At 50.6% G+C, this 21,915-nt stretch overlaps 2 protein-coding genes across 6 annotated transcripts in view; both read left to right on the forward strand.

The window, feature by feature from the left end:
- The window catches only part of Polr2f (RNA polymerase II, I and III subunit F), an 83,609-nt gene extending 65,168 nt beyond the window's left edge, over positions 1 to 18,441 (forward strand). The window contains exons 7-8 of the mRNA XM_074084464.1: positions 18,012 to 18,100; positions 18,303 to 18,441. Of these exons, the coding sequence (XP_073940565.1) occupies positions 18,012 to 18,100; positions 18,303 to 18,441 (228 nt within the window). The remainder of the gene's footprint in view (positions 1 to 18,011; positions 18,101 to 18,302) is intronic.
- Pick1 (protein interacting with PRKCA 1) overlaps positions 1 to 21,915 on the forward strand; it is a 77,533-nt gene that overhangs the window by 39,914 nt on the left and 15,704 nt on the right. The window contains exons 2-4 of one of the 5 annotated variants that reach the window (XM_074084462.1): positions 18,012 to 18,100; positions 18,795 to 18,892; positions 20,332 to 20,443. In XM_074084462.1, coding sequence (XP_073940563.1) covers positions 18,852 to 18,892; positions 20,332 to 20,443 — 153 coding nt within the window. In that variant the 5' untranslated portion in view covers positions 18,012 to 18,100; positions 18,795 to 18,851. Of the gene's footprint in view, positions 1 to 18,011; positions 18,101 to 18,340; positions 18,627 to 18,794; positions 18,893 to 20,331; positions 20,444 to 21,915 lie in introns of those variants that run through there. The other 4 variants (XM_020173600.2, XM_074084463.1, XM_020173582.2 and 1 more) reach the window with 4 other exon arrangements.

Consider the following 21,915-nt stretch of genomic DNA (forward strand, 5'->3'; position numbering starts at 1 on the left):
CACCGGGACAAGAACATCCATTCCACAAGGGCAAGGGCAGTCTGCTTGCCCACTGTGAAAGCTGCAGGGCTGAAACACTGCTGGGGACATGGCCAGTGCTTCATCAGTGTCTGTGCAAGTGAGGAAGGGAGGATCAGATAACGGAAGGGAGGAAGGGAGGGGAGAGGAAAGGAAAGGAGGAAGGAAGGGAGGAAAGAAGGAAGAAAGGGAGGGAGGGAGGACGGAAGAGAGGGAGGGAGGAAGGAAGGAAGGAGGGGAGGGGAGAGGAAAGGAAAGGAGGAGGGAGGGAGAGAAGGAATAAAAGAAAAAATGGAGGGAGGGAGGAGAGAGGAAAGGAAAAAGGGAAGGAAGGAGAGAAGAAAGAAAAAAGGAGGGAAGGAAGAAAGAAAGCAAGGATGGAAGGAGGGGAGAAAGGAAGGGAGAAAGAAGGCAAGAGAGGGAGGAAAGAAGAAAGGAAGGAAGGAAGAACGGAAGGAAGGAAGGAAGGGCAAAGGAAAGAGAAAGGGAAGGGAGGAAGAAGGGAGGATCTTTTAATGTCTTTTGCCCTGTTAGCAGATGTGGCTTCTCAGAGCCTGGTCACCAGAGCTGGTGAGTAGAAGGTGAGGGAAGGAGAGAAAGCTGGGCTGAGAAGGAAGAGATCTGATCCAATTTTAGGAAAAATTTTGTACAAGGAGAAACTGTAGAACGATGGGAAGGGCTTTCTTGGGAAGAGATAAGCTCCCTGTCAGCAGGAGGACTAGGAAGCCCACAGCCCTGGGACTGAGATGGGCCCTGGGACCTGAAACCAAAAGATACTAAGGATTCAGAGGGGTGGCACTGAGTTTGGGTGGGTCAGGACTTGGAGCTTGAAGGGGGTGGCTCATCTGACCAGGACCAGGTAGGTGGAAGCTTGTGCGAAGCTCTAGTCCCTTGTCCAGAGGCTGCTGGTCTTTGGCCAAGCAGCCATGTTGGGACTTTGGTCCTGTCCTCCGCAGACCAGACCTAGGAGACAGGAAATCATGATGCGTGGACCTGAAGGACCCGAGCATGCCCTGGTTCCTTCCCATCCTTCACAGTGGCCTTAGGCCTCCGTGCCCGCGCCCATGGGGTTAAACCTCTCCCTGTCCCTCTCTGCTCCAAGTTGTTTTCCAAGCGAGGCAGAGAATGGTTCTCTTGTTACCAACATGGCTTCTGGGCATTGGGTAATGCTCCCTCTTCTCTCTGCCCTGCGCCACAAAGGGACCTTTTGTTCCTCTCCTGGCCCCTCTCTCTGGCTCTTCCCTGGCCCCCCACCCACCCCAACTCCCTCCTCCCCATGCCTCCCTCCCGCTCTGCACCCCTGGGCTGCAAGGAGTGACCGTGGCCCGGCCGTGGCGCCCTCCCTCTTCCAAGGCGCCCTGGGAGGAGACTGGGCATTGCTGGCCACGGCGGCCATTTTGAGAGCTGCCCTTCTGGGCAGTCCCCGGGTTCTCCCAGGCCAGAGGGGCCAAAGAGGCCACACCAGGGGTGGCTGAGGCTCAAGGTGATGTCCCATGGCCTACCTCCTGTCCTCCAAGGCGAGATGAGAACCTCCTGCCCCAATCCCCTAGCCCAGGCTGCCTCCCTGCATTGAGACAAGAGGCCTTTCCATCCGCCATCTCGCTAGATCCGCACAGCGGCCTCCTGAGGTGAGCGAGTGGCCGTCTTGGGAGGTGGAGACCAGGCTCACAGGGTGAGTGTCTGTCCCAGGGCCTTGATGAATAGGTAGTGCCACTGGGGTCAAGCCGCCTATCTCTTCCCAGACCGCTCCAAAAAGGGCCCTGTGAATAGGCCCTGGCTGGTGGAAACACCCACACTGGGTCTGGGCCTTCAGAAAAAAGCCCAAAGCCAAGTGTACTGGAATTTTGCAAAATGAAACAGAACGTGTCTGAGACGGGAATGTCAGGAAGCCAGCCAGACAGAAAAGCGTCTGCTCTTCAAGAAGACGGCTTCTGTCTGTCCCCTCCCTGAGCCCCTCACAACTGCCCTGTGAGGCAGGCAGAGACTGGCTGATGATGTCATTTTTTTTTTTTTGGATGAGGAAACTGAGGCATAGGGAGGCTACACAGCTAGAACCTGGGGCTCCCCACACCCAACTCCAGCTCTGGATGTCTCTTTCTGGGCCACTGTCTGCCCACCCTGAGAGGGTGTAGGGAGGGGATGGAAGGAGACACTTAGATCACAGTCACTCGGTCTCATCTGGAATCACAGAAGGCAGACCCTTGAGGAGACTGAGCTCAGTCACAGGAATATTTAGCAGTTCCTCCATCTCTCTTCCTCTCTGCACATACAGAAACCCATGGCAGAGCAGGGCCACTGCTCCTCAGCACACACTGGGTCTACAGTGTGCAGACAACTCCCCTGTAACACTGTGCAGGGCCTAGGCTGAGAAGAGGTAAAAGCAAAGGACTTGGTAGTCAGTGGGATGGTGGTGGGTGGCAGCAGGAGAGGGGGGAGTGACTCCCCTAGCTGTCCTTCAAAGAGGAGAGACGGATCTTATATGCTGTAAGACATGGGGTCTGGAAGCACTAAGGGCTCCTATCCCTGCCTGGAAGCTGGGGAAGGAAGACTTCCTGGAGGAGGTGACCATAAATGGAGCCTTGTAAAGTTTTAGCAGGCAGACACATTGCAAGAGGGTGTGGGATAGGAGCTGGCATCGGGGAGAGGGGGAGAAGGAGATGGTGAATGGTGTGTGCCTGGGTGGAGGGGCCACGAGGCCATGTATGGGAAGAGAGTGGAGTAGGGACAGGATGGCTGAAGGGAGGAGGGAGTGATTCACAGGGCTGAGTAGTCTACTGAGGGCCCAGGTGCCCTGATATATATGACCTGAGGACAGATGGGGTGGTCACAAGTTTAAAGGAGTTGGACTTGTGTTCTAGAAAGATCACCGCCCTGTGGGCTGGGTTGGTGCCAGTCTGGTTCATTGTTGATTATCCAGCACCTCTCTCAGTGCCTGGCATACATTAAATATTTTGAATCAATGCACAGATGCCTGCAGCACCCTGTGGCAGTGCTGAGTTCCAGCACTGGCACTTTGGGCCTCAGTTTCCTCATATGCAAAAAGGGTTACAGTACCTGTCTCACAAGTGTCGTGATGGCTAAAGGGACATGGTGGGGCTTAGCTCGTGTGCTGCCTGGGGCTCATGGTCAGCCTCACCATCAATGTGTTTATAAAAGTCACACGGCACATGTGTGGGGACACAGAAGCAGAGACCCTGGGCAGAAGCATCAAGTCATCCAGGCCACAGAGAATTTAACAACAGTGATGTTTATAAGGCTTACGCGCTTCATGTATTTTATTCATGTAACCCTCAAAACGAACGAGAAAGAAGGCAGGACTGTTATCCTGTTTCATTGTCCAGGAAACTCAGGTTCAGAGAGGGGCAGTGACTTGCCCGAGACTCCTCAGCCAGTGAGTGGTGAGCAGAAATGCATCAGACGCCAGAGCCTGGCTGGTGACCATTGCTAGGGATGGCAATATGGGGCACAGTCCAGACTGATGGACCGGATGGTGGGGGGCAGGCACAGGGAAAGGGAGGTGTCAAAGATGCCCCTCCAGCCTCTGGCCTGGGTGACCAGATGGAAGGTCATTCCATTTCCAGGGCAGGGACACTGGGAGGGCAGACAGGCGTGGGGAGGGGCTGGCGGGATGTCTGGGTGGAGATGCCGGAAGGTCTGGAGTCTCACAGAAGTCTGGACTGGGGACCGAGGGGAGGGCAGAATGAGCTCATAGGACAAATGGAAGGCCTGCGGCGGGTGAAGGAGGCCACTCCAGCCTGTGATGGAGTCAGCAGACCTTGCACAGCATGTACTGTGGCCAGACGTTATACTAAGTCCTCCTCACTAGTCATTTTCAAATGGGGCACTGTATCTCCCCCATTTTATAGATGGGGAAACTGAGGCAAGAGAAGTCTGGAATTACTGGACTAGGCAAACCTATAGCAACTGGAAGTAGGTTAGTGGTTGCCAGGGCTGAGGGCTGGGGGCTGGGGGGTGATGGCCAAAGGACACAGGGTTTCTTTTGGGGAGAGGGGATGATGGAAATGTCCTAAAATGATGTGGAAATGCTGCACAACTCTGAGTGAACTAAAACTCACCAAACCGTATGCTTTAAATATGTGATTATGTGTTATTATATGATGTGTGGATTGCATCTCAATTATGCTGTTATCAAAAAGCAGAAGGATGCTGGGCACTGGTGACTCACACCTGTCATCCCAGCTATTCAGGGGGCAGAGATCAGGAGGATCGCGGTTCAAAGCCAGTCTGGGAAAATAGTTCATGAGACCCTGTCTCGAAAAGAACCATCATGAAAAAGTGCTGGTGGATTGGCTCAAAGTATAGGCCCTGAATTCAAGCCCCAGTACCACAAAAAAAAAAAAAAAAAAAAAAGAAAGAAAGAAAGAAAGAAAGAAAAGAAAAGCAAAAAGCAGAAAGGGAGCCCACTCCTGATGTTGGGAGGAATGGGAGAGGGATGCCAGGCCTCAGTGTGGGGGTGCTGGAGGAGTCTGTGATCTGTAGCATCAGTTGCTGTGGCTGTTTGAAGAATGAGAACCAGCTATGCCTTGGGGTTTGTCCATCCAAATTTCCTGGTGACCTGGTCCAAATGGATAGGAACCCAGGCCTTGTAGGAGGGTGTCACCCTTTGCATTTGGACATCTTTGCCCCTGGGGGAAGATTTCTCAGGAAACAGTAAGCCCGAACCACTTATTTTATTTTTATTTTTATTTTGAGATCGTGATGTTGTCATGTTGCTCAGGCTGGCCTCGAACTCCTGGGCTCAAGCCATCCTCCTGCCTCAGTTTCCTGAGTGGCTGGGTTTACAGGCATGCACTGACTTCAAACCAGTAATTTTTGAAGGTTTTCTGCATATGATTTGGGAGGGTGTTTGGAGGAAAAAGGTCTCAACTGCACTTCCTACAAGGATGGGACCCCAGGCAACAGGTCACCCAGCAGTTTGGTACATTGGCCTCTCACTGGGAGACCCTGGTGTCTCCTGGGCTCCAGGAGGCCTGGAGGGTACAGGCAGGTGGTTGAGGAGGATGGTGATGATGGCTGCTTCCCTTCCCACTCCCTGTAGGTAATGAACAGAGCCCCTGGCACCATGGCTGTCCTGGTCACCAACAAGTCAATGCCCAGCTCCTCACTCCATGTCTCAACTGAGAGAGGACAGCCTTGGCACCCAGTGTTGTGAGTGACCCATAACCAAGGCCAGGGACGAGATGTGTGGAGAGGCTGCAGGGTCCTCCCTGGGAGTGGTCAAGTGGGGCATTTAGAGAGGAGGGGCTTGAGAAGGAGGCTGCCAACTTGCCCAGCCACTCAGAAGGGGCCACAGAAGTTGGGATGGCCAGCAAGGAGGCCTAGGGGAGAGAGGGCTTCAGAAAGAAGTGCCAGGGTGGCAGAGCCTCCCACAGAGCAGAAGAGGCCTGCTCAGAGGACATGGGCAGCGAGTATATAGCTGCTGCTGGGGCAGCAGTGTCTCTGCTGGGAAGAGAACGATATGGAGTGACAGCCCAAGTGGATGGCCTCTCTCTTCTGGGTGAGAAGAAGGACGGGTTGGGGGAAGAGAGGTGTGATGGTGCAGGGCCTGTGGGCCAAGAGGAGGGCCTGATGGTGGGTGGGCCCACCCATCTTGACCTCTCCCAGAGGTCAGGGTGTCAGGGGTTGAGGGGATATAGCCGAGAGTCATTTGTGGGTTGCTGGAGGGGAGGCTGAGAGGCTGCTGTCTTCTCCTCTCTGCAGTGTGGGGGTGGGGGAGGCATGGAGCTTGGATGGTCCTGAGGGGTGGTATCTACTGAAGACCTCCAAGTCTGAAGAGCACAGAGAGCTGCTGACCCATCCATTCCCTTCTAAGGGTTCTGAGTGCTGCCATGTGCCCCTGGCCTGGGGGGCTGTAGGCCTGGCCTCCATGGGCTTCTCGACAACTTTGCAGAGGAGTCCATCTGGTCCTGGGCAACTGTCACCATCTCACACCATGTGGATACCAAGGAGAACTGGGAAGATCAGAGAAGCTCCAGGGGCTTCCATGGCCTCCCGTCCCCTGCCCTTGCCATGGGGGCTGCAGGACCATCACCCACCATGCCATGGGGCTGACCACATAGTAGAACCTCTATCATGACTGCCCTCATGCTTTTCTGCTCTTGGTAGATTTAAAAACCCTTTCTCCAAACTCCCCAAAGGACCCATCCCTCCCCACCCCTTGCCTCCCACCCCCAGCACACTCTGCGAAGGAGCAGAGCAGGTGTGATGCTGTCAGGAGGGCAGGAGTGTTTGTCTTGGCCTCCTGGTCCACAGCATGTGAGAGAGGAGGCAGTTCTCCCCACTCTGCACCCAAATCAGGTACTTGCTCCCCAGGGAGGTCCCCAAGTGCCTCTCGGGCCACTTGAGCCTCATTTATTCGTACTTTTTTGCCACACTCATCATACCTTGGGACTTCTGTTTCCTGGAAGGGCACAGAATAAAAGGAAGACTATCAGAAAATTGTATGGGAGTGGGAAGTCTCCCAGGAAGAGGGAGACTGTTGCTGAATGACTTACTGACTTTAGCATTTGCCCCTTTGGCCACAGGGGCCACAGTACCACCATATAACACAGACAGGACACCTAGAGACACTGAGAGGTGGGGCTGCTTTTTAAAGGACCCATAGACAGCTCAGTGACTGTAGTGACATGGCACCAGAGGAGGCTGTGTTGGGACAATACTTCACTAAAGCGAACAAGGTATAAAAAAGGATGCATGACCAAAGACGTTCACTGCAATGTGTGTAACATAAGACTTTGGCCATGGCCTTAACAGTCAGCAGGAGAAGATTGGCAAAATAAGTCCTATCCCGTGTGAGTGATCTTTATGAAGAATTTCAGTGACGAGGGAAAACGTATTTGGTACAACCTTAAGTGACAGTCCAGCATCTAAAATAGTACATACATCTGGATAATTTCAATAAAAACCCTACTATATGGTGGGAGGTTCAACGTCATTGAAACACGGACAGAAAAAAACCAAAAGGCAACATTCAAACAAAACTTTGAATCTTAATTATTCCTGGGACTTTGATTTTTACATTTCCAATGCTTTGTCTTTTATTGTATTTTCAAATTTCTGTGATAAATGCTTTCAAAATGTAGTTATTGGAAAGGACGGCAAGGAGCTTATTCCCTATTAAGGAGTCTCTTGCCTCTGGAGAAAGTTCCTGATATGGGGACACACCAGTTCTTATGTATCTATGTTTTCAGCTGGAGTAGGAGCTCAACCCAGCCACAAATTACAGAAAACCCAACTCAACACAGGGCTTTTTTTGGTCCCTAACAAGAAGTCCCTGTCAGGCCACCTAGGACTGGTGTGGCTCCACGATGCTGTGTGGAATAGCTCCTCCTTGCTATTGAAAATTGATTCCCTGTTATTTACTCTGACACCTTCTCTCAAGCTTCTGTCCCCTGCCCCATTTTCAACACTCTGGGAGTAAACAGTTTTTGTACACCCTGCCCAGCACCACCTGGGCCATTCACCAGGAAGTGACCTGCCCGAGGTCACACTGCTGCTCAGTGAGCTGACTGACTAAAGCATGGGTGAGTGGATGAATAGAGGCAGGGTTAGAACCCAGCTCTTGACTCTTTCCCCACCCAAGTGACAAATTGCCAAGTGTAAACATCTTAGCATGACCTGTGAGGCCCTGGGAGCCTTGCCCTGCTAGCCTGCTCAGCCTTGACTCACACCACTGAACTGCTGTGGTTCAAATGCACAGTGCCGCTTTCACCCCATGCTTTTGCTCATTCTGTTCCCTCTGCTAAAATGCTGTTCTCTGCTGCCCTCACACACTTTGGTCTGACTCATCCTGTTAGAATCAGCCCAGCATCATTTCCTCCTGGAAGCCTCCCTGACCTCATGCAGGACCAGCGGTTCCTTTTCTGGCTCCTATGGGACTCTGTGCTTGCCGAATTGACCATACTTCGTTATAATTTCGGGGGCACATGCAGATCCCCCTCCCAGCCTGTGCTTTCTTTGAGGGATGGTCTATGTTTGATTCACTTGGCCTACCTGGTGCTGGCACATGGAGCAGGAAGTCACAGGACCTGGATTTTTTCCCAAGTCATACCTCAGTTTCCTCATCCAAAATATGGGAACCAGGTGTCATCAGATCACGTCTGAGGACCCAGATGGCAAGAAGACAGGCCATGCTGGTGTGCGATAGGGTGTGTGTGTGTGTGTGTGTGTGTGTGTGTGTGTTTGAATGGGGCCAGGGGCCTGGCTAACTCTCTCTCCAAGCCTGGCCCCTGCTGTGGCCCTCTGGCCCTCAGTGGTAGAAAAACTGTGGGTGTGGGTGTGGGTGAGACGTGGTAGAGGGGCCACATCCAGGCCTTCAGCAGACCAGCAGACCAGACCCCACCAAAGAGGCTGGCCTGGTGTCCTGACAGTGGGCAGCATGGCCCCAGTAGCTATCAAAGGCCAGCAGGGACCCCTCCATCCAAGGAAGATGGAGGGTTCTCCCCTGGGGCTGCTAATGCTCTCTCATTGCCACTGACAGGCGGGCCATCCGTCAGCCCTGAGCACAAAGCAGTCATTAACCCCTGACCCTGGCCTCTTCTTAGCTGCTTCCTCTGGAAGGCTTGGTGGGAGGGAGGAGGGAGAAGCAGCTCTGTTAAGTGTCCCTTCCCTTCTCAGTGAGGGGCCCAGGAGCCATGGTCCCCTGCTGATTTGGAGGTTGCAGCTCTGCAGGCCTTCTGAAGTTCAGGTCCCCACCTTCTCCAGTTCTCATCCTTGGTGGCTGCCTCAGAGTTCTGGGGTGCCTCCCACCCTCTGCCACCCTTGGGACCATCTGGTGAGCTGAATGCTTCAAGCCAGAGCAGTGTGTAGGGGGAGGGACAGAGAAGCCCTGAGACAGAGGCAGGGAGAGTGCAATCTTGGGAGAGCATGGTAGACAGAGCTAGCGCAGAGGAACCCTGGGCCCACCCTAGCTCGTGAAATGAGATGCAGGAATCCTAAATAAAATCTTAGCAACACAAATCTGGTAATGCATAAGAAGGCAATATACATCATGACAGATTTGGGTCTATCCTGGAAAAGCAAGGGTAGAACATCTGGAAATCTATTAATAAATTCAGCACTCAAATTCAGGCAGGGAAGTCATACGACCAGCTCATCCCTGGACATAAATTTCACCATCTCTGTGTGATGAAGTATCTCAGCACACTTGAGATGGAAAGGGTTCCCCATGCATTGAGAAAGATCATCTACGAAGCCTAGCACAGGCAGAATTCCCAGACATGTTTCTTAGAATTGGGGACAAGGTGAGCTGGCATCCATGCATATATTCAACAAATTTGCCTCTCATCCACTCCTAACCTGGGCAGTAGTCTTGGACACTTAAGCCCCCAAATCAAAGTATAAGGATTGGATAGGGAGAAGCAAACCCGGCATTACTTACACATGCTATGATTGTCCACAAATAATGTCCAAATAACCTACAGGCAAATTGCTAGCACCATGGAACAAACACAGCTGAGCTCTAGGTCCACGATAAGCGAGCTGCACCTGCAAATGGATGAGCCTCTTAGAATATTGAGCTCAAGGAAAGAAGCCACTCCAAAAGACCACCTAGAAATGATTCAATTTTTGGGACTTATCCCAAATAGGCAAATCCCAAGAGGCAGAAAGTAGATGAATGTTTGCCAGGAGCTGGGAAGAGACTAGGAAGTGACTACTGATGGTTAAAGATTTCTCGTGGGTGTGGTGAAAATGTTCTGGATTTACTGGTGATGGCTGTACAACCTTGCGAATATTCTAAAAATCACTGGCTAAACTGTATACTTTTTTTTTTTTTTTTGGTGTTACTGGGGTTTGAACTCAGGGCCTTCACCTTAAGCCACTCCACCAGTCCTTTTTTTGTGATGGGTATTTTAGAGATAGGGTCTCACTTATTATTTGCCCAGTGTGTCTTTGAACCATGATCCTCCTGATCTCTGCCTCCTGAGTAGCTAAGATTGCAGCCATGAGCCACCACTGCCTGGCTAAATTGTACACTTTTAAGGGATGAATTTCTATGTTATGTAAATTGTATTTCAATAAACATCACAGCCAACAAATAAAATCTAAAAACTCCTCCATTTATAATAATCACAAAAATTAAATCTGATAAAATATTTACAGAGATAAGTATAAAATGTTATTGGTATAGCTACCCTCCAAAATTATTTGACAGTTTCTTAAAGTAAAAACAAAACAGAGGTTGGGGTTGTGGCTCAGGTGGTAGAGCACCTGCCTAGCAGGGGAAGGTCCTGAGTTCGATCCCCAGTACTGACAAAACAAAACAAAACTAGCCCTCCATGGTGGCACATACCTGTAATCCCAGCACTAGAGAGGGTGAGGTGTGCAGATCGTCATTTCCAGGCCAGCCTGGACTATATAGTGAGACCCTGTCTCAAAACAAAAAACCCACCAAAAGGTATATTTAGTGTAGGGCCCACAGAAGCACTCCTAGGCATTCCTCCCAGAATGGACACAAATAGCCACTTGAAAACATGTATGCACTTGTCAGGGCAGCTTTGTTTGTAACAGTTAAAAATCAGAAACAATCTAACAGCTCTTTAGCAAGTGTCAACTTAAAGAAACCAGTTCAGCCATGCCAGGGAACCCTGCTGAGCAGCAACAAGGAACCAAAGGACTGAAGCCAGAGCCTGGGTGGAACTCAAGGGAATTAGGCTGAAGGGAAAAGCTTATCTTGAAATACTCCAGGTGTGTGGTTTCATTAATGCTACATCCTCAAAACAACCGCAGCTAAAAAAAGAAAATACACAGATTGGTGCTCACTAGGGGCTGGGGTGGGGGAGGGCATTACTAAAATGAGTACCAAGAGGGGTCTTGGGGTGGTGACCAGACAGGTCTGCATCTTGGTTGTGGTGGTGATTATGCAAACCTACAGGTGATTCACACGCACGCACACCTGAGTACTTGGAGAATTTATAAACTCTGACTCAGGTATGGGGGTGGGCCCAATGCCACGGTGGTTGTGAGCAGGCCGGGGTTCTAGCTACTGTGTAAAATGCCGCCTTTTTGGGAGACTTGGCAAAGGCTTGGGGACCTCTCGGTACCATTTTTGCAACTTCCTGTGAGTCTGTAATTATTTAAAAAATAAAAATCCAGACAAAAACTACTGAGAGGCACTATAAAGGACCCCCAAATTTACTTCAAAATAAAGAAGGCTGGGATGGGGGAAGGAGTTTGGAGCAGAGAGGGGCTGTGACTGCCGATAGAGTGGTATGAGGGTCGTTGATGAAGTCTGGCTTTGGATTTTCTTCTAATTTTGCACGCTTGAGTTCTTCCTTAAAATGAAGTAAAAGAAAAGACCCAAAACAGGGAGCATTCAACATGGAGATGTTATTCTTCCCAAATTCAGCTAGATTAGTTGGATCCTGATAGAAGCCCCCACAAGGGTTTTGGTGGAGCTCGTCCAGCTGCTTCTGAAAGCCAGCGAAAAAGCCAAGCACCAAGCATCATGAGACCCTGCAGAGGAGCAAGGGCCTTGCCAGCCAAGTGCCAAGTCTTACCCTGGAGCTCTAGTCCAGGCCAGCTAGGGTGCCCCCTGCTGAGCGGGACCACAGAGCCTCTGTGCATACTGCAGGTGGGGCACAGAGGAGGGAGGGACAGCATATGTGTCATATGTCTGCACGAGTTGCCCTCAGAGCCTCCCTGGGTTCTAAGCATCCCATCTCCCCCATTTACACTCGAGGTCACTGAGGCTCAGAGAGGGGCAGACACCAATGTCTTCTGGCTCTGGTCCTAGGTTTTTTCCAAAGTGGGGTCCTACCAGGTCTCTGTGTGGGTTGTAACTTCCCACTGGATTTTGAGAACCAGAGAGAGGTGGGGGAGGGCGAAGGCTCAAGCCTCTTTAGCAGGGTGGGAACAATCAAGCACTGTGTCTCTCCTCCCCGCCCCCCTGGGCTCCTAGCAGCTTTCATCACTGACCTAACCCACAGGGCAGAGTGCTAGGGGGCAGGAGGACAGGGAGGGTCAGAGGTCAGCCCATTGCATGCCATGCTGAGCCAGGAATAGAGTTGCTTAGGGGGCTCTTGGAGGGACGCTGAGCTCCTGGGAGGCCCATATCCCACCTCTGGCTGAGGCAGAAGGGGTGAGGGCGGGGATGTGGGTGGGTGGGGATGAGGGGGCAGGGCTCAGCAGAAGCTAGGAATGGGATTCTGGAAGGGGGAAAATGCCTCACTAACCCCCCTCCCCAGCATGTACCCACAGATGCCCCACCCCATTGGGGACACTTTCCTGTCCCCAGGGAATCCGGTCCTTGAGCCAGGGTCCCTTTCTGCCTCCCCAGCCCAGCTCCCCCGTTGTGCAGCATCTGGGTCATGTTCTCCCACTTGTGTCAGGTTGCGGGGAGGGGACATAGCCCAGTGAGCCTCCATGGCTCCCAGTCTGCTTGTGTAGCCAACGGTCTCCAGACAAATGCAGACGTGACTGCTTTCTCCTGCTAGAGTTCCTGGTGCCAGGCAGATGAGTCCGGGGTCCTGGTTCTGGCACTGAGGACCCCACTATGTCTGACCCCCACCTGGCCTCCTCTCCATGACAGTTATTCATTGCTGCAACTGCCACACGTTAGCACGGTACCACATGCTATGCACTGTGCTAGGTGTTGGGAATAGAGGAGTGAGCTCAACAGGTCAGGCTCCTGCCTTTAGGGAGCTTGCAGTATGGAGGGAGGCGAACAAGAGGGTGGTCAACAAGCCAACAACACATGCATGACCCCACCGCACACCTCCATGTAACAGGGAGTAACGGGAGCACATGTTGGCTCTGCTGGCCTCTGTACCCCTTCCCATGGCACCCTCCCACAAAGGTATTGGTGTACACTTGCTACAGGGACACTGCCCAGGTCTTTGTAAGCTGGACTCACACAAGTGTCTCCAATGATGGCCACAGTCCTATCATTTTCCCCACCCCAGCACCCTGTCACAGTATCTCCAATGCCTGTGGCTGGCTAGAACAAGTCATTTCCTTGTGCACTGGTCTCTTGCCCTCCTCTTCTTGTCTCCTTCCCTGCTGTGTTCTTGTTGCTGAACTTTATAGGAGCTTAATAAATGTTTATTGAATGAATTAATGAAGGAGTGAGTGAGTCTGGTCCATGCCTGGCTACTTGACCTTTACAGTGGCTTTTGATGCCTGATGGCAGGTCAGAGTAAGCACTGCTGGCCTTGCCTTGGATGACAGCAGTGACCAAGGGGCGGAGGGTCAGGCACATCCCTGCATGTACATGACTAGCTTCACCCATCATTCATGAATTTCGTAATACAAAAACTCCCATAGCTGTGAGTCTGCAGGTAGTGACTGAACTGGCAGGCAAAGTGGCTGTTCTAGTGCCCCCAGGAAGTATTCGTCCCAATGGCCACCAGGCGGCAGCACTTCCTCAGGAAAAATGTGTGTCCTGGGGAACCAGCTGTTGATTGAATCTGATCCTGGGATCCTTTGAGGAATCCAGACCCAGAGAGGGGTTGGAACTTGCCCAGGGTCACACAACTTCCTTCCTTCCTTCCTTCCTTCCTTCCTTCCTTCCTTCCTTCCTTCCTTCCTTCCTTCCTTCCTTCCTTCCTTCCTTCCTTCCATCCTTCCTTCCTTCCTTCCTTCCTTCCTCCCTCCCTCCCTTCCTTCCCTTTTTAAAATTTTTTTTTGTGGAACTGGGGCTTGAAATCAGGGCCTACACCTTGAGCCACTCCACCAGCCCTTTGTTGTGATGGATTTTTTTCAAGATAGGGTCTTGAGAACTATTTGCCTGGGCTGGCTTTGAACCACGACCCTCCAGATCTCTGCCTCCTGAGTAGCTAGGATTACAGGTGTGAGCCACCGATGCCTGGCAGAATTCATGTTGAAGCCCTAAGTCCTTGTTTTTTGGTGATACTGGGGTTTGAACTTAGGACCATTGTGCTTGCTAGGCGGGTGCTCTACAGCTTGAGCCATTCTAGCAGCCCTACACAGCTTTCAGTGAGACAGGCAGGTAAGAGCTCACTGCTTATCTGGACAGATGGTTAAGCAGCTGCTTTCGAGAGGGAGGAAGGGAAGCAAGCTAGGAGAAAGGACCTGACTGAGTTCTGTCCCAGGCTGTCCTCACCCCAGTTCCTTTTTTTCTTTCTTTCTTTTTTTTTTTTTTTAGGACAAATCGTTCCTTAAAAATTTCCCATAGCAGATGTAAAGAAATATTTGGTTTGGTTTCGTTTTAGGGCAGCACTGGGGTTTGAACTCAGGGCTTCACACTTACTAGGCTGGCGCTCTACCACTTGAGCCACTCCACCAGCCCTCACCCCAGTTTCGACTCTCAGAATCCTACCATCCTTGAGGAAGGAACCCTATCCGTCCCTCTGCTGACCCCTCCTACCAGGGACACTGGCAGGGGTGCGGTTCACCCTGTGGTCTCACAGGACTTGCACAGCTGCCTCACTATGCCAGTCATTGTCCCCGCTGTCAGTCTGTCTGGTCAAACAGGGACTTTGTACTCCAGAAGCCTTTGCACACTCCCTTCCTCTAGGCCTGAGCACCACAGCACTCTGGCTGGATTCAGCAGGGACCTCCCTTCCCCCAGGAAACCTACCCTGGCCTGGGGCCTCAGCAGAGGCCCCTCTGGGCCCACACAACCTCCTGGCTCTTGGGGATGGGGAAGCCCTTTGGCAGGGATTGCTGGCAGCCGAGTGTGCAGACACTGTATTCTAGGTCTCTGGCATAGTGGTCCCTAGACTGCATCGATATCACCCACAGAGCTTTGGATCCAAAGGGCTGAGATGGAACCCAGGAATCTACATTAGGACATTTCCTGAATGAGTCTGATGTGGAGGCCTGAATGGATGAGGCACACTTGAGTTTTGCCAGCCTGGCCCTCTGAAGTGAATGGACAACACAGCTGTCCCAGGGAGCAATAATGAAAACCTCTGACACCTGTGTCTTGTGAATCACTCACGAAGAACTTTCACAGGTCCCACTTTTGTCTTGAGCTCTGTAGCCACTGGCTCAGGAGGGTATCCCTCTGCAGACACCCATGGCTCAGAGACAAAGGGCATCTCTCCCAGGATCCCCAGCAGAAACCATGGCACTCGGATTTGAGCCAGGCCATCCTGCTCTGGGTGAGCCACAGTCTGTGTTAAAGCATCTGGGTTTGGAGGGTACTTTTTTCTTTTTTCTTTTTTTTTCCTTTTTCTTTTATTATTCATATGTGCATACAAGGCTTGGTTCATTTCTCCCCCCTGCCCCCACCCCCTCCCTTACCACCCACTCCACCCCCTCCTTCTCCCCCCCACCCCCTCAATACCCAGCAGAAACTATTTTGCCCTTATTTCTAATTTTGTTCAGAGAGAATATAAGCAATAACAGGAAAGGACAAGGGTTTTTGCTGGTTGAGATAAGGATAGCTATACAGGGCACTTTTTTCAAAACCAACATTCAGAACCTCTGATTCTTATCGCATGGAGGAAACCTAGGCATTACCACTGTCCAGGTCAGGCCCTCATCGCCTTTTTCTGGGGATGTCCATCCCTCTGGACCCCCATCTGCTTGTCTCAGACCTCTTCTCCTGGGCCCACAGAGAGTCCCATCTCCTGTAAAAGCCACAGTGGTTTCTGTAAGCATTTCATTTGCAGATAGGTATTGTGCCAGGCTCTGTGGGCATTTCCAAGGAGGGCAGGACAAGGCTCCTGACCCCAGGGGCTTCCTGTCCATCTGGAAAGACGAGAAGTGCTTACTTTGCTGCTGGAATAAGGTGCCCAAATTCTCTTTCCCTTCAGATAAATTCTGGTCCCAACCTGACCTCTTAAATGGCTTGGAGCAGGTTCTTGTGCTGTGTGGGTGATCCTGATGACCCCTCCACCAGAACAATAAAGTGCCCGTGATAAAGCCAGTTGCTGGTGGCTAACGCCTGTAACCCTACTACTAGGGAGGCAGAGATCTGGAGGATTGCAGTTTGAAGTCAGCCTGGGCAAATAGTTTTCGAGATTCTATCTCGGAAAAAAAAAAATCCACCACAAAAAAAAAAAAAAAGGGCTGGTGGAGTGGCTTGTGTTCAAACCCCAATACCACAATAGTGTGATATTTTCACACTAACAGATATTAATTATAAAGAAATCCATTTTTTTTGTTTGTCACAGTGACACCTGTTGATAAATTCCTAGCATCTATGGAAGATGGGACCACCAGAGATTATAAAGTCAGCAGAGAAAAGGAACTCAGGAAGGAGGGAGGCAGAGGCAGGGAGAAGCATTTGTCAGGATGTGAACCTGAAGCTCCAGTTTTAATTATTCTTGTTCAGACTTTTTTTTTCTTTTTTGCAGGACAGGAGATCAGCCTCTGGGACTTGCACATGATAGGCAAGGGCTCTACTGCAGAGCTACATCCCCAGACTTCCAAGCCCCAATTTTTTCAGTACTGAGGCTTGAACTCAAGGCCTTCACCTTGAGCCACTCCACCAGCCCAATATTTTATGACAGGGTTTTTCGAGATAGGGTCTCACAAACTATTTGTCTGGGCTGGCTTCGAACTGCAATCCTCCTGATCTCTGTCTCCTGAGTAGCTAGGATTACAGGTGTGCACCACCAGCACCCAGCTTCCAAGCCCCAATTTTAAAGAGGAAAAAAGCCATTCCCAAATAAAGCACAAGCATGTAATAGGGTAAGCCCTGCAGAATTGGCTCAGGGAGGCCATGAAGGGGTTTCACAAAGTAATACATAAAATTATCAAATGCACAATCCAAATAACTGCCTCTAAAACTCAGAGGAAGGAGCAAGATTTGTGAACTGTCTGGAAAGACTTCCTGGAATTGGGGGTTTAGAGCTGAGCCTGGAGGATTGGGGCATGGGAATTTTGTCCTCAACTGGGAGAAGGGACCTGAATTGACTGGGGGATTGGAGGTCCTGGAGACGTCTGTGCCATATGAATTGTTTACAAATCTCGACCTACGCAAATACCTGCTGGGGGGGGTGTGCTCATTTCCCTCATTCTACAGTTATGAGACTGCTGGGTCAGCTGGTGACTTGCCTAAGATCCCCAGCTACAAAATTGCAGAGCCAGGGCTTGGGTGTGGGAAGAGCCACAATACATGTTAAAGTATCTGGGCTCAGAGGCCACCTTTTTTTTTTTTTTTTGTGGTGCTGCAGATTGAACCCAGGGCCTTGCACGTAGTAGGTAAGTGCTCTATCACTGAGTTACATCCCCAGCCCAAGGCCACTATTCTTAACATGGAAACTGTGGATTTGGCATTCCCAAATCCTGCCACTGACTACCCATAAGAAAAGGGGAGCGGCTTCTCAGGGCCTCAGTTTCCCCACTTGCACAATGTAGTTCTCCTCTCACAGGGAGGTGGTAGAGTCTAAATCTCTGTGGAAGTCATCTGGACTGCATTGCAGTGACCACAGGGGAAGGCTGTTGCCTTGGTAGCATTCCACACACCTGACAAGACTCAAATCGCTCCCTGAGGAGGGTGTGGGAGGGCTTCCAGCTCAGGCTGTAGGGATGGTGGACCATCATCTCTCTGCATGTCCCCTGGGCAGCTGGGGAACGACGCTAGATAAGCTTGGCCCCATGCTGCCTTGATGAGGTGGCTGCCAGGGACGTACTACTGGGAGAGCCATCCTCCTCCAAGGAGCCCATTTTACACGATAACAGTGGCTGCAGATGTTCGTGGGGAGATGAGATCTGGACTCTTCAACCGGGAAGCACTGATAGTGTTTGTTAAGCCTAATGGCTCTCTAGACTAAGGAAGAAGGTGGGTGTGTGAGGAATCATTCACCAAATACCACGGAAAGCATCTACTCAATGCTGTTAGTTTGCACATGGGAAAACTGAGGCATATAAAGGAAATGTACCAAGTTCAATCTGTTCTTAATAACAGGCCTACTGAATGCACCTCTCATGGCTCCCAGTTTAGTGCATCCGTTCAATGGGTCTTGAAATAGGAGGTAGGGGTCTCGGGGCTGAGATTTGGATCTTATACCAACTGGATGTGGCTCTGAACAAAATCATTCCCATTCTCTGCCACTTAGATTCCTCATCTGCAAAACTGGGATTGGGCCGGAATTTCGATGAGCCTACCAGCTCTGACGGAGGAGTCACAGGCATTTCCTAGGGCAAGGTAGTGAAAATGAACTTCGCCTGTCGGTAACCCCAGCCCGGAGATGCTTCCGTTGCCACGGCAACCGCCGGGCCCGGAGTGGTCCCCAACGGGCCGCTAAGGAAGCTGGGAAGAACCCTGCCCTCCTCAAGATGGCGGCAGTGACGGGGCAAAGGGCGGGGTTAAGTGCTGTCAGCCTGTTCAGACATTTCCTTGGTTTCAGTTTTTTCTCACGAACGGCGAGCTTCCACCAATACTTTCCTGGTTCTGACTCTCCGGGAGCGGGGAGCAAAGGGTTGTTTGTAGGGATTGGAGCAGATACCCAGGGGGAAGGCGGGACTTCCGCGTCTTGCCGGAAGTGACGCGACAGTCGCGACCGCCGCCAGGTGGAACGGCAGGTGGGTTCAGGTGCCAGCCTGGCCTGGGCCCTGCTGTGGGACTGACTTCCGGTGAGCAACAGAAACAGCTCCCAAGGGCCTGGAGACCCGTGGGGCGGGCTCTGGGATCTGAGTCCATCGCCCTGGCCTGGAGTCCTCCCCTGTACCTAGTAAGAATCACCTACCCACCCCCTCCATCCAGAGACTCCCCTTCCCCGAGTCCAGAGAACGGGGAGCAGGGCCCTGCTGTCCCAGATACGGGGTAGTGGTGGAGCTTGGGGCTACATCGAGGCACTTCGGTTCCCTACACTCTATGCTCTTTTCTCTCCCGGATCTAGTTCCCCATTCCCCTTCCAAGCTGGACAGTTAGCCAGCTCACCCCAACTCTCGGAACCATGTTTGCAGACCTGGATTATGACATCGAGGAGGATAAACTGTGAGTATTTTGTTCCCCACAAGACCTAGGAGTTCAGGAGCCCCAGGTCCTTCATGTCCTTGGACTTGGTTCTGCAAACCCTTGCTTCTCAATGGGAGGTCAGGTGTACTGAAGCAGAAATGCACCTGCCCTTCTAGATACTCATCGTCTGTAAGACGCCACGAACAGTTTAACAGATAATTGCAAATCAGGGTTATAAAGAGAGTGCCAATAGCATGATCCAGGGACAAGGAGCACAGAGCAGATGGAGCAGTGTGTCTGCCGGGTTGGTCCTGGAAGTCTTCTCAGAGGGGGTGGAAGTTGAGCCAGGTTTTGAAGGATGAATGGAAATATAAACATATCTCCCTCCCCAGCACAGATGATTTGTAGGACAGATTTTCAAAAATTACATTTGTCTGCTCATTAAAGTATATTCTCATAGCATGGGCTAGATTTCATGTCTTTTTGTGTCTGTACTTCCTAAGGTGGTGGGCATCAATCAGTAGGTTGTCAGCCAGTGATTTTTGAGTGAATAAGCTACATGAGAGTTTTTATCACAGCACATAAATAAATACTAATTTGTAGTGGAAATTGAGAGCCAATTGAGTAATTGAAAGATGGCAGGAGGATAGCTGAATAACAGGGAAGACTCCTCCTCCCAGAGGAGATGGCCATAATGTTCCACATGTGCTTGAGAAGGTGACAAAGACAGAGCCTGGCTAAATCTTAGAGTGTGAAGGCAGGGCAGGGAAGGGGTATGTATATGGAGTGCCTGTTGTGGACAGGGTTGGTATTAGAGCTTTCCATGTGTGTTCTTACAAGAACTCTAAGGCAACCTCTTTCCCATTTTATGGACAAAAAAATTGGGATGCAGAGAAAGTGACTTACCCAAGTCCCATGGCAGGTAAATGACAGCGCTAGGGTTGATGCCACATCTGCGGGACTCTTAAGAGCTGTGCATGTCCCAGCACAAATCATTGTCTTTCTAGTATTGGTGGTGTGGCTCAAGTGGTAGAGCACCCACTTAGCAAGAGCAAATTCCTGAGTCTAAATAAAGCCCACCAATAAAAAACAAAAAAAGAAAAACCAAGATACACTAGCTGGGTGCCAGTGGCTCACACCTGTAATCATAGCTACTCAGGAGGTAGAGATCAGGAGGAAGGCAGTTTGAAGCCAGCCCAGGCAAATAGTTCATGAGACCCTATCAAAAAAACCAATCACAAAAAAGGGGTGGTGGAGTGGCTCAAGGTGTAGGGCCTGAGTTCAAACCCCAGTACTGCAAAAAAAAAAAACCCAAAAAAAAATTAAATAAAAAAAATAAAAATCACTGTCTTTGTGGCCAAGTGAGGAGGAGAAAAAGCTGTGTGGCCTTCGGTGTCCCTCCGGGATTGCAGGGCCTACACCCCTCCAGTCGTCTTTCCTCTAGGAAGGAATTCAGCCTCACTTGCTTCTCTTTCTAGCGGCATCCCCACTGTGCCCGGGAAGGTGACCCTGCAGAAGGACGCACAGAACCTGATCGGGATCAGCATTGGAGGAGGGGCGCAGTACTGTCCCTGCCTCTATATTGTGCAGGTATGGGGCACTTTGGAGGTGAGGACTGGATCCCAGATTGAGTGAGACACCTCCCTGCTTGGGCACGACAGAGGCAGGTTCATTTCTCCACTCAAAAAGTTGGCTCCTTCTCATTTTTGAAGTGTCACCTCAGTAAGCCCTCCCGACCATGTGCTCTGAGTAGAGCTGTCGTATTTTCCTTTGACATTTTTGCTTGGTTTTTGCCTTCTTGGCATTTATCATCTTAATCAGTTGCTTGTTACTCAGTCTACATCTGGCTGTTCTACCAGACTCTTGGCATTGTGAAAGCAGGTGGCTGTTTGCCTTTTCACTGTGGTTAGTGCAGGTGCAGTGCCTGGCATATAGTGGACATTCAAGAAGAATGTCTTTGTGAGTCAACAGAACTGCCAGCCTTGGGTGCTAGCTCATGTGAAGTGGGAAGACTATGAAATACAAGTGTCCTGAGTTCAAATGCAAGCTTCCCTGCTTATTAGCAAGTTCTTTAGGCTCTCTGGGGCCTCAGTTTTCTGTGCTAGAAAGTTAGACTTTAAAATAGCTTGGTTAAAAAAAAAGTAGTAAGGTGCCTGCCTATCAAGTGTGAGGCCCTGAGTTCATATTCCAGTACTACCAAAATAATAATAGCATCTTTGGTTCTTGTGAAAATGCAACAGGATGACATAACACAATGCGGGCACTTAAGAAGCACCACTAAGCAGCAGGTGTTATTTTCTGGCAGCTGCCAGTGATAACAAAGCAACTTTGTGGTCTGTGCTTAAGAAGTACCCTTGTGATATTCTGTCAGCTAGGACACAAGACAGAACAAGCCTACCATGAGAGCTCTTTTACTTGGCAGCTGGTCAGTCAGTGACTTTTCAATAGCCTTGGAAGGACTTGGGTTGTACCCTGTTCAGATTCTCCCCACTGAGTAGCCTTTGGTGGTAATCAGGACACCACAGTTTCTGGGACGATCATCTGATCTTGCCTCTGCCCAGAGTGTTGCCTTCATGAGTGATTTGGCCTCTTCTGCCCCAGAAGGCATTAGGGAGACCTCCCCCATGCCTGGCCTCCTAGTCATGTGCCTGCTCAGCCTCTCTGCCACCTCTCCCTCCCCAACTGTTGGGGACCTGGGGACCAGATTTGTTTAGTATGAAGTATGATTATAAAATAATAGAATTTGTTTTCTGAAATTTAGTTTTGTCTGTATCTAACAAATCAGGAGCAATAAAAAGCCTGCATCTATAGCAAAGCCCAGCTGTACCCTTAGCTGTTTCTTCTGACATGGTTCCCACTGTTTTCAAGGTGTGTATCCTGTTCTTCTTGATCTGTGTCACTTGCAAATATCTACTGACCTTTCCTAGTCCAGTACATGTGAACTTAGTTTTCTTCTTCTCATCCTAGCTTCCCAACATAATTAACCTTTTTTGACCTAATTAATACTAGTGCAACAGTTGTTTTGTTTAGAAAGCCCTTCCCAAGTGCTGACCAGCTCTGTA

Source organism: Castor canadensis, chromosome 8 (genome assembly GCF_047511655.1).
Source record: "Castor canadensis chromosome 8, mCasCan1.hap1v2, whole genome shotgun sequence".
NCBI classification, from domain to species: domain Eukaryota; kingdom Metazoa; phylum Chordata; class Mammalia; order Rodentia; family Castoridae; genus Castor; species Castor canadensis.